At 34.7% G+C, this 13,006-nt stretch overlaps 1 protein-coding gene across 1 annotated transcript; it reads left to right on the top strand.

Moving 5' to 3' along the window:
* The first annotated feature begins 4,878 nt into the window (after positions 1–4,878).
* Positions 4,879–6,107, top strand: LOC145039512 (uncharacterized). The gene is made up of 4 exons (XM_078987556.1): positions 4,879–5,056; positions 5,139–5,228; positions 5,353–5,784; positions 5,866–6,107. The coding sequence occupies exons 1-4, from the start codon at positions 4,879–4,881 to the stop codon at positions 6,105–6,107; spliced, it is 942 nt and encodes a 313-aa protein (XP_078843682.1).
* The last annotated feature ends 6,899 nt before the right edge of the window (positions 6,108–13,006 follow it).

Genomic DNA, 13,006 nt, shown 5'->3' with positions numbered 1-13,006 from the left:
CTAAGAAAGTCGTTTTCATGATTTGGGCATGCTGCCGATGTGTACATGGGGGGAAAGAAGGATGCCTGCAGATGACGATACCAACGACTAAAGCTCGTTGGCACAACAAAACCACCACATGTTATGCTCCACAACCACCCCATCTACCTTTTAGCCATCGTGATAAAAGGACATTCGCCCAAGTTGCTGCTAATAGAGAAAGTCATTCTCGTAAACCACCAACCCCTATAGCAACTCTTAACCCGAAACATACATGAAAGACTGGATAAGAAGAAGCGTTATGTTTGGGGAAGCTCATAGCCTGGATCACATTGGTAGTATGCAAACATCATGGCTTATGAGTGATGACACAAAATATTTGGGGGGACTTAATATAGCCATGAGCTTCAATCAAGAGACCAAAGCAACAAAATTCCTTGAAGATAAAGAAAGATGAAAATATTGGTTTAAATGGATGGTACCTGGATATAAAAATGAAATACGGTATGAATGAATCGCTTGGTTAAAAGTTCTTGGATTACCAATTAAGCTTTGGGACAAATCAAACTTTTCTGCAATGGGTAGAGTCATAAATCCTTTTGACGGCATTCGAGATCGCAGAGACTACTCAATGAGTAAAGTGGGTGTCCTCATGTCTAAGAGGACTTGGATTAACGAGGAAATCATGATTATCGAGGTGAGACTATAATAGTGGGGGTTGTTGAATACATTGATGACTGGTCTCCCTTCAAATCGTTGTCTTTTAACAAAGTAGAGGATGAGAGTGTTGATGAATATGACAAGGATGAAACTATTTCTGAAACTTGGACGTAGGAGGATGAGAAGGATCTTGAAGAAGATGAAATCTGCATAGATAATAGTAATAAGGATTCTGAGTTTGGTAACAACAATGGTGGTTCAAGCAGTGTGAGAAAAGATGACACCAACAAACCTCCGATGGAGGAACCATCATATTGGCCACCGACGTTCTACTCTCCAGGAAACATTGGCATCAACGATGGAGTTAATGTGCATGAAGACAATTTTGAGGTAGTAGCGACGATTGAAATTCCCCAAACAAAGGAGATTAGGATGTCAAATCAACCCCCGATGACGGCTAATAATATGACAACACTCCTCACTTAGACCCCATTAATCACCGACTTATATGGGAATGAGCAAGTGTTGGGCTAGACTTTTTCCCCATCATACACTTCAGGTGGAGCCATACTCGGGGGTGTTTGGATAGGAAAAAAGAGAGTGCTTATTACTTATTGCTTATGCCCACCACACTAAGCTAAGTTTAAGTGTTTGGATAAAGTCCTTAAAAATCAGCTTATTGTGTTAGAAATAAGCTAAATAAGATAATTCTAATAATCATCTCCCCTTGCTTATTGCTTATTCCCACCACAAATAAGCTAATCCAAACACCCCTTTAATAAGCTACCTCTTAGGTGTTTCGGGCCCTTCCCAAACTCTAGTGGCCCAATTGTTTTTAAATCCCCGATCCATGATAATAATTCTCCGTCAAACGCTAAAACCAACAACAATAGTCCTAAAATTAAAAAGAGAAAAATGAATAAATCATGTAATTTATCCTCAACTCATTGTTTTATTCCAACGACGACCACTTTCCTTCCTCCTACTATTTCCATCAGACTAGAGCATGCCCCCTCAATCGATCTTAATTAAAACCCAGCTAATGGAACTCCTCATGGAGGACGAGAATTGTGTGAATGGATCTGTTTCAAATAAGATGGTTCATTCAATAGAAATTGGTTTCGAAGTGGGGTTTCAACTTAACAAGAACAATCTAGTTCTTGCGCAAGCCATGGGTGACATTGGTGGAAAAATTCTTGACCAATGAACTGTCCCTCTCAAAACGTGTGTGGAATGGGGACAAATTAAATCAATTGGGTTAAGAGACTACATAAAACGCACAAAATCAACTTCATGGGGATTCAAGAAACTCAAATGTCAGATTTTTCTAGTATAAATGTGAAGGGTATTGGGAATCATACGAATTCGACTATGATGGTGTTAACTCTAGTAGGCGATATGGGGGGCTCATCCCCATTTGGAACACATACTTTTTTCAAATAATTGACGTAATCAAATCTCGCCACTTTCTGATTGTCAATGGGAAATGGAAAGAGATTGACGGGAACACCATCTTCGCCAATTTCTATCGTCCATAATCGGTGAATGATAAACAAACTTTATGGGATGAACTACTCAACATCCACCAAGTAGAAAGAGACAATGGATCTTATTCGGCGATTTCAATGTGGTCAGATGCGAAAGTGAAAGATCCAACTCAAGCTTTTGTTCCACTAGTTCCCAGACATTTAACACGTTCATCCTTAATGTTGGTTTTATTGATTATAACATGGGTGGGGAGAAATTTACATACATGAGTCCTATTGGTGAAAACTCAGTAACTTAGATAGATTCCTAGGATGTTCAAACTTCTTAGCCAAGTTCCCTATTGTCTTTGCCACTGCTCAGCCCCAGGGACTCTTCCATCACTTCCTGATCACACTAACATCCTCTCTGGATAACTTTGGTCCACCGCCTTTTAAGTTCTACAATTCTTGGTTACTTAAAGATGGACTAGACATTTAGACCATATTATCCTCAATGATTGGAACTCCTTTGATGGCTATAGCCTACCAGATGCTTACTTAGCAGCAAAATTCAAACATCTCAAAGGCGAAATAAGATAGTAGAGGAATGAGGAGAGACAAAAAGAAAATTAGGAGGCACTCGAGCTAAAGGAGATGATCACAAAATTAGAGAAAGAGACTGAAACAATAAGTTTAACAAAAGATGAACTCAAAATCCGTTGCAATTGCTAAATTGGCGGCTTTAGACCTGAAACAAAGATCTCGTATCAAGTGTTTATTGAAGGGGACAAAAACTCAAAATTCTTTCATGGTTTCATCAATAATAAAAACCAAAAATATAGGATCAACGGCTTAAATATTAATGGTAAATGGTCTACTAGTGTGAAAAGATCAAGAAAGAGGCGTTCCGATTCTTTAAAAACAAATTTCATGAGCCATGGAGTTCTCGTCTCAAACGTATCTATACTCAGTTTCATGCCATAACCATGATGGAGGTGATAAGGATGGAAGCCCAAATTAGTTGTGAAGAGGCCAAATAAGTTGTTTGGGCTTGCGGAAGCGAGATGATGCTTGGACCCGACAGGTTCACCTTCAAACTCATCAATCAATTTTGGAGCCTTATTTCACCTGATGTGATACATTTAATCTGTCATTTTGAGGATCCTGGTACTCTTTCCCTAGGATGTAACTTCTTATTCATTACGTTGGCTACTAAAACAAAAGATCCTGCCTCATTAAACGACTTTCGTCCCATCAGTCTTATTGTTTGTCTCTATAAGATTATATCAAAGATCCTTGGCAATTGTATCAAAACCTTCATTGGGGGCATTACTGGGGATGTCCAATCCACTTACGTTGAGGGCCGTAACCTCTTGGATGGCTCATTAATTATTAATTAAATCTATTCGTAGGCCAAGAAAATGAAGGCACTGTTATTCAACGTTGATTTTCACAAAGCCTTTGATTTAGTTAACTTTAACCGGAATAATCTTGATTCAATCCTTGATCATAGGGTTTTGGAAGTGAATGGAAAGCATGGATTCGAGGCTGCCTCTCATCATCCAAAGTGTTAGTCATTGTGAATGGATGCCTTACCAATGAATTCAATCTTTTTAGGGGTGTGTGTGCCAAGGCGACCCCTTATCCCCATTTCTATTCATAATTCCCATGGAAGGCTTAAACTTAGCACTCAAAATAGCTGGTGAAAAGGGTACCTTCAAAGGTATTCAACTTCCAGGTAATGGATCGATGATATCACACTTTTTTTTACACTGATGACGCGTTATTCATTGGTGAATGGTCCAGATCCAATCTGAAGAATCTTGCTTGTATTCGAAAGTCTTTTCACGCATCACCTGGACTTAAGGTGAATTTTATAAGTCAAAGGTGTTTGGGATATGCGTTTCAACCCCTGAAACAAACAATTGGGCAAACATCCTTGGCTACAGTGCTGGTACTCTCCCCTTTACCTACTTGGGGGTCCTCGTTTGTCAACATGAAGCCAATCAAAAGTTGGAAACGTATAATTCATAAATTCCATTCCAAACTGTCTAAGTGGAAGTCTAAGACACTCTCATTTAGGGGTCGATTAACAGTCATAAATTCAGTGTTAAGCAACCTTCCTATATACTATATGTCACTATTTATTTCCCCTTGTGGGGTTATGGAGACACTTAAGAAAATCAGCACAAAGTTTCTTTAGGGTGGTAACAAAGACAAGAACAAAATTCATTGGGTTGCATGGGATAATGTTCTCGCTTCCAAAGAAGTCAGTGGTCTAAGGGTAGGGTCCATCTGTACTCCAAATCATAGTTACTAGGATCACTTTTCCCCCTACGTTTTTCATTCCATATCGTACGGTCTAGAAACGGGACCAATTGCGATCCAATTGCTTACTTGATCGCGACCCAATCGCATAATCGTTTGACCCTAATCGCTTGAACTGTCGATTCTATTACATTAAGGATCGCGATTTCAATATACTCAATTCGTCGCTCCATCAATTTCTGGAATGACGACCCATCAATTTCAGGAACGTCGATGGGAAAATTGAAGATCTAAAAAAAACATCATCGACAGCTGAAATGTTGGTTCCAGAATTGGGGAACCCAAAAAAAGAACAACGATCATGAGGTATGGGGAACCAAAATCAATTACGCAATTCTATCACTCTATTTCATATTCACTGTCTTGTTCTACACCTTCAAACATCAACTCCTCTACTCCTCCATTCTTTACGTTCTTTATTCTTCTCGATTTCTTTTTTGGAAAAATGGTATTTGGTAAAAATAATCCCGTTCCAAATAGAGTTGATGTTACCTTGACTGATTCTGATAATGAAGATGGAGTTCTAGGCGATCCAGAAAGTGTTGAAGTTCCTCATGTTCAAGCTTCCAAGGTTGATAAGCCCTTGTTGCAGGAATTGGACATAAGGGGGTTCAAAGAAATGGGTGTGTAAGCACTGCCATAAAATGTTTACCAGGTCTTATACTAGAATTCATGTACACTTTTTTGGTGCTGCAATTGGGAAAGCACCAGAAATCAAAAGGTGTCCTGCTATACTCAAGGATCGGGTTAAATATCAAAGCTTGTTAAACAGATTAGATGCTGCAGAATCAAAAGGTATTTCTAAGTCTTTGAAGAACTCTGTAATTAATAAAAAATAGAGTTCTACTTCTAAATCTAAAAAACCACTCGAAGATTCTTTGGGTATGATGGAAAGAAACACAGTTTGTATGAAACACAGTTGATATGAAGATTATGAGAGCACTATGTGCTAATGGCATTCCTTTCAATGTTCTACGTAATCCTCAATTTCAAGAGATGATAACAGCCATAAACAGGGCACCTTCTGGTTATACGGCTCCTTCATATGATAAAGCTCGAACCGTTTTGCTTGACGAGTGTGTGACAGATGTGGAAAAGGGGCTAACTTCAGTGAAGGATACATGGTATACACAGGGGGTTTCTATTGTGTCGGATGGCTGGTCTAATGTTAAACATCGACCATTGATCAATGTTATTGCTACCAACAGCTATGGAGCCATGTTTATGTATGCAGAGGACTTTTCTGGTGTAGAGAAGATAGGAGCATCAATTGTAAACTTCTTGTTTGAAGCCATAGAAACCGTAGGACTAAGGAATGTTCTACAAGTTGTTACCGACAATGCAACAAACTGTAAGGCTACCGGAAAGGAGGTGGAGAAGGTACATAAAGAAAATTTCTAGTCTCCTTGTTGTGTCCATACTTTGAATTTAGTTTTTAAAGATCTTGCAATAGATTCTTTTTGGCTAATGGACACATATAGGAAAGGAAAAATAGTTGTTAAGTATTTTCTTAACCACACCCATGCATTGGCTATTTTTAGAGATAATTCAGAATTTGAATTGTTAAAAGTAGCCAAAACAAGATATGCATCTCATTATATTTTGCTGAAAAGGTTATGGGATTGTGGAGAGTCTCTTGCTACTACAATTGTCCTTACTTCATGGAGAGAATAGTTGAAAAATAAAGATGAAAAACACTAGGCAGAGTGGATTGTTAGTTGTTGATACAATTAAAAGTGAAGACTTTTGGGATGATGTGGAAAGTGTCATTGCTGTTACAAAACTAATATACTTGATGGTTAAATTTTGTGATGGTGAGGGATCAAAGATGGGAGAAATTTACGAGAAAATGGATAACATGCTAGGAGAGATTAAGGATGTCATGATGAATCATCATTATGCTGAGTATTACCTTCGAGTGGAGAAAACTATACTAGCAAGGTGGGAGAAGATGACAATCCCTTTGCATTGTTTAGGATTTGCATTATCTCCACGATTTTATGATAAAAATTATCCTGAGGAGATGGCACCAGGTGGAGTTAATAGGAAAGCTCCAAATCTTGATAAGGAGGTTATGGTTGGTGTAATGGAATCTTTTAAGAGGATCGTGAAAAGTGGAGAAGAGGAGCGTCTTCTACGTGAGCAATTAGCTACTTTTCACATGAAAAAAGGCCTTTATGCATTGGCGGATGCGGTGAACATGGATGCTATTAATTGGTGGTTCAGCAGCCAAGAGAAACTAGAGTACGTACTCTTACATACATAATGTCAAGAGAAACCGATTGAACTCCAAAAGGGCTGATAAATTGGTGTTTATATAGTCAAATATTCGTCTCCAATCAAGATTCTCCGAAAGTTACACATCCGGGCCACACAAGAAGTGGGATGTAAATCCCGAAAGCACTAACTTGGAAGAGTCAAGTACAAGACTTGAAGAAATGAAATGGAAAATCTACAAGATATTGAGAGAGTAGCTGATGATGGGAATGAAAAAAGAAAAAGGAAAGAGTAAACTTAGGGATCTTTTGGTATTGAAGTTACTTGTTTTTAACTTTGAAGTTATTTTAGCTTTATTTGTTATTGATCTTTTGGTATTGAAGTTATTTTGTTACTTTTGTATTGAACTTTTGAAGTATGAATTGAAGTATTGTTCTTTTGGTATTTAGTATACTTTTCATATTTATAGTATTATATATTTTAGTAATATATGATACATCGTACTACATTATGTGGTACACCGTTCCACTTACCGAAATAGCGTTCCGGAGAAGACTACCCACCTCGTACCGAATTTTATAGATTACCGATCCTCGGCCCTGTTTTCGTTCCACGTACCGGAACGATCCCGTTTCCGTGTAACTATGCTCCAAATGTGGGACTATTCTCAAGTGGTGGTGACGATTGAAATCAGAATGCTCATCTTTGTGTTGCCGAGTAATATCGGCTATCCGTCAACTGGATGGCAAACCTAATGACTATCTTTCTAATAAACGTTTTGCAGGTGTACGGAATAATATTGAAGGTGCAAACAATGAGTTACAAAAAAAGGCATTTGTACAAAAGATATATTTAAGCAAGTTGCCAAATCCGGAGAAAAACACTTTTTTGGCTCGACACTTGGAGTGCTACAAAAACACCGAAACAAAAATACCCTAGGCTATACAAATTGGAGATGAACAAAAAGTGCAGCATAGCTGAAAAAATAAACAATGCAAATAACTGTGGATGGAAATCGTGTCCTTTAAAAGATGGATTGGCCAATGAGTTGGGCTATTATATAGTGACATTACTCTTATCTATCTACTTGATGGTGATGATTATTGCACCTGATGAGAAATACACGGTTGAGGTCCTAAGGAGTAAACGACTCTAGTGTCTTAGGGTGTGGAGATTAGTATATGTGGAGCATGTATAGGTGAAGAGGACACAATTGAACATTTTCTTTCCATATGCCTGTTCGTGAGTACTATCCAGAAAAAAGTATCCAACTAGTGTGTTGTTATTGTAAGTGACACCTACAATGTCCTAGACTTATTAAAATTTGTTGAGTCATAGAGTAGGTGCATGAAGAAACGAAGGCGACTTCTAAGCATCTGTTATGGTCTAATATGGGAGTTATGGAAGTTGAAGAATGACAAAAATTTCGAGCATCTCTTCACCAATCCAGCTAAAGGGTTAGAAGTCATTAAGTCATTAACTTACACGTGGATTAAGTGTAGGGGAAAAATTGGTATCTGTAGTAACGTCTTAATTTTCTGTTTTTTTTGCTTTCCTGTTTGTATGATCTGCCCTCGTCCAACTACTTGCTTGGCTTGGGCTTATTAATTCCATTAGCTGTTTTTGAAAAAAAAAAATAGGTGTTTGATTATGTTCTTGTTTAATAAACAATATATGCATTTTATAGTAATGATCTTATTTAAAAAAATTTTGTCATAATTGTAAATTAAACTGGACTTGTTTAATTATATTTCTTTGTTTTGAAAATTATATTTTATTCTTTACTTCCCGATATTTGTGTTTCGTCCATGTTTATACCATTATAAAATGTTAGTATCTTATTATCTCTATTCTATTTTTCACATGTAAAGTGTTTGTTTTTCTTTTTGCACCAACTTTTTACAATTTTATTATCAATAATATAATTTGTTTTTATCAAATTGCACACTTTACGTAATTTAAAAAGAAATTATCGCCTTCAAAAAAAGAAGAAGATGCTTTTGGACTATTGTCATTGGTGATAAGCAACATCCTCATTGCTCCTCACCATTAAAAGTATCAAACAAAGTCAAAAATCACAAATACATAGATTTATAAAGTTACAACTTACAACCCCATAAATAAAAAGATAAGTCATTGCTCCTCACCATTAAAAGTATTAAACAAAGTCAAAAATCACAAATAAAAAGATTTATAAAGTTACAACTTACAACCCCATAAATAAAAAGATATATAAAGTTACACCTCTTTTCTGCCCAACTATTTTGTTCTTCCATTCACACTACATGGCAAAGTGATAGTGGATTTTACTTTTTATTTTAAGAGTAATGTCATGAGTTTTAAGTTTTACACGTATAGTTAGAAAAAATCAATTTTTTTTTTTGTTAGCATTGTCCACAATTTTTATAGAGTTATCATTCAAGCCAACTTAAACAGTTTCATAGTTAACTTTGTCATTATTACTTTTTTTTATGCAAAACTGATCTGTATAATTCGTAAAAAGTTGTGGATGAAATCCAAATTTTTTTCAACCTACATCACATGTCCAAAAAGTTTTCAACTTATACATTACGAACAAACCCATGCCCTCAATTTCAACCTCTTGTCCTCGAAAAGTCTTGTCGAAGAATCCAATTGTCACTGGAAAATCTCAAAATCAGGATCTATAGTGTAAGTTGAAAACTTTTTGGACATGTGATATAAGTTGAAAACTTTTTGAATCTCATCTATAATTCTTTTGAAAACTACATGGACCAATTTTGCAAAAAAGATAACATACTTAACTATGAAACTAGTTAAATGGATTAAAATGATAATTTTACATAAAAGTTATGGCCAGAACCAACCAAAAGAAATGTTAAGGTTTTTCTTAGTTACACGTGTAAAACTTGAGACTTTTATGGTATTAGTAATTTATTTTATAACTAAAGTACACAAATGATATACATTATGCTTTTTTTTGTTTCTAAAACTAAGGAATAGTCTCCACTTTACGGGGTTGGATACGCCAAAGAAATGGATAAAACAAGAAAATTTTATTGAGTTACATTACATTAACTTAATTTCTACTTGCATAACGTATAATCATATTGGAAAAAGAAAAAAAACACCCAAAAAATGGGTAAAAGAAACAACCATTTCCTCAAACTTTTTCTTGTTTTTTTTTTTTTTCATCGAAACTCAGGATTTTGCAAGCTGTAAGAAGAAAAATCAAGTGTTAAATGCGAGAAATAGCATCATAATTTCTGAAGTTTGTTTATTACAACATCCTACTTACATTTAATGTTATTATATATATTATTTGTTTACTTAACAAAAATATAAACACAACACTTTATTTGGTTTACCTCAATCAGGTTGAAAAGCAGATTCAACATAAACAATGGTAATGGACAATATATATGAATTTTTAAATTTTTTAAAAAAATATATAAAGGCAATAAAAGCTAATTAAAACCCAAAAAACAAGATGCAAGATATACCCTGAAAACATGTCCACGTATTGTTAAGTTGGCTGATGAGTGAATCTAAGATTATAAGATGCAGTAATGGATTTTATTTGCTTAAGTGGATTATCCCTATTTAAAAGTAAAATTAAATTAATTAAATACAACTAAATCCATTTGATAAAAAAAAGCAATCCTCGAAAAAACAAACCTCAACTTGCATCCAATAGATGCTGCATCTTATCTCGGCGAAACCTTTCAACTCTGCAACATCTCCAGATATCTACATTTCCCATAACAAAAGAAAAAAATTAATCCATAAATTTAAAGATTTTAACCAAATCACCTAAAATATAATATAAAAGGGGAAAATACAAATCTAACCATTTTTGTTAATCACTTATCAAAAAATAGCCAAAAAATAGTACTTAGCCAAAAATAGCCTTTAAAACCGTAATCAACTTTTGGTTGACCACGGTCAATGTTGTTGACTACTATTTTATGCATTAAACTACTGTTTCGTGCTAATGGGCTACTGTTTCATGGCCCCGTTTATTTTTTCATGGCCTATTAGCCCAAAGTATATATAGATTTTTTTTTTCTTCATATTAGGTCATTTTTCCTATTGTTTTCTTTAGTTTGGCTATTTTTTTTTCTCTCAAATGAGCATCCGAAGAACAACAAGGTTTGTCTATTTTTCATCAAAAATTTACTATGTTTCTGATTAGGAGTAGGTTTTGTATGTGGTTAAATTTTTTTTGAAAAAAATCGAAAAAAAAATATATAAAACCATAGGTTTCATACGAAACCTACGGTGTACAAGTGCCCAATGCACAAATTGTGCATTGTCGACTTGTACACCTATGGTTTCGTATGAACCGTACGGATTTTTTTTCGTTTTTTTATAATTGATTCAATAGCATCGGAATTTTATTTATTCTGTAATCGTCTAATTTAAAAAAAAAAGGAAACCTACGGTGTACACGCATTTACTGCACAGTTTGTGCAGTAAACACTTGTACACCGTATGTTTCCCAAAAAATACGTTTTTTTTTTTTTTTATAAATTAAAAAATTGATAACTAATAAACATTTGTATCCCGTTGTATGTATCTTATGATTTTTTGTTGGGAAAAAATTGTAGGTTTCCTACAACGTATGATTTTATATATATATATTTTCTCATTTTTCTTGAAAAAAATATATTTTTAAGGATTGTATCCCTTTATATGTATGTTATAATTCAATGTTTTCATGTTGTTAAAAATGATGTTATTTTCTATGTCTTAATTATAGCCTACAATAGCAATGTACTATCGATTTGAAAATGTGTTATGTTTATAATGTGTAGATACTTTAAAGTATATCTATTGATAAAATAACATTGTGTTTTGGTACTTTCGGGTTTGTTATAAAATATGTTATTGTCACACCATTTTCAAAGTACAATGCTAAATTTGGTATACTAGTAGTATAGAAAATACAAAAAAATATAATCAATAAATTTCCTTTGTTATTTTATACAAAGTAAATAGAATATATGAAATGATTAAGTCTTATATTTTGTGCTTTCTCTAATTGTTTATCCATTTTTTTCTTTTATAAAAATTTATTTAACCTTAATGTTTATTTAATTTTGTAGCTTCCAAACAAAACGCTGATGGGTCACTTATCTATCAAAGCTTCATGCCATAAATTGCATGAAGTTTTGAGTCACTTGAACGGATCCATCCGCGATCTTTTTTTAACAACTAACTTCAGTTACTTGTTGGACCTACCAGCTCAGTCCAGAGACATACTTCTTATTCATGAGTTGTTACTGCATATGTTGCGCCCTACTGCTGAAATGGACGTCGCTGAACGTCTATATTTTAGGTTTTCTAGACGTATACTGTCATTTGGGCCGGAGGAGTTTTGCCTTGTGACCAGACTTTACATGGGCGAGTGTCCTACATCAAGGATCGAATTTTCAACCATGTATAAACACGGATATGGTGTAAATACATTTCGGTCCAGAGTCTTCCTATATCGCACATACACTTCTTTGGTTGTAGAAGATTTAGAGCTGCTTATCTTGAATCAACAGTTTAATGACATATCGGCTCACGCTGGTGTCTGTGCCATTTTGCTATATATCCTCAATCAAGGATTTTTGGGAAAGGAGCTTAATGATAAAGTCACCAAGGAATTTTTGTGGGTGGTGGAGAACCTGGATCAATGGAATAGGTATTTGTCAATTTAATATGTATAATAAAATACTAATTTTTATACGTTTAACTAATACTTTTTTTTTTCTTATAATATAGGTTCTCGTGGGGGACTTATCTATGGACTAAAACATACCCTAGATTGTCAGGTATGTTTAAGAAATTTGAGGATCATATGTCCAACCATCCAACAAAAGCGATTGTGTACACACTATCGGGTTTTGTTATTCGTTTGAAGGTAAATTTAAGTAATTAAAAAAATATATTTAATAATTTATCGATTATTATTATTATTATTATTATTATTTATTTTTTTTTTTTTTTATAAATTTTAGTTAGTGCTAACACTTATGAATTAACGTATATTTATTACAAGATATGGATATGGGAGATGTTCCCAGTTCTTCGGGGAAATGCTGCGATACGACGCAATTATTTATATCCTCGTATATTGCGCTGGTTTCATATTAGGAGGTTAACTTGGGCGAAAGTTTGCGATGTTTTCGATGTTGATCAGGACGAGACACATCAACCGAAAAAAAGATGATTGCCTCAGATGCTGATTCCTCTACTCCACATTATTTGTCATATATTACTAGTCTGAATTGTGAATCGTCGCTACAACTTTAGAAATGATGTAAGTAAATTAGTAAAAGCAGAATCTAGTATAATAAAAATTTTCAACTATTATTGATATATGAAAT

This window comes from Lactuca saligna, chromosome 4 (genome assembly GCF_052625555.1).
Source record: "Lactuca saligna cultivar CGN05327 chromosome 4, ASM5262555v1, whole genome shotgun sequence".
Lineage (NCBI taxonomy): Eukaryota > Viridiplantae > Streptophyta > Magnoliopsida > Asterales > Asteraceae > Lactuca > Lactuca saligna.
Note: the sequence above shows the minus strand (reverse complement) of the source record. Positions and strands in the feature narration are given on the sequence as shown.

Excerpts from the sequence above, each read along its gene's own strand:
- LOC145039512 (XM_078987556.1), top strand. The coding sequence starts at position 4,879 with ATGGTATTTGGTAAAAATAATCCCGTTCCAAATAGAGTTGATGTTACC. Across the intron at positions 5,229-5,352 it reads AGATGCTGCAGAATCAAAAG|TTGATATGAAGATTATGAGA; the intron begins GTATTTCTAAGT and ends TATGAAACACAG. Across the intron at positions 5,785-5,865 it reads TACCGACAATGCAACAAACT|TTTTTAAAGATCTTGCAATA; the intron begins GTAAGGCTACCG and ends CTTTGAATTTAG.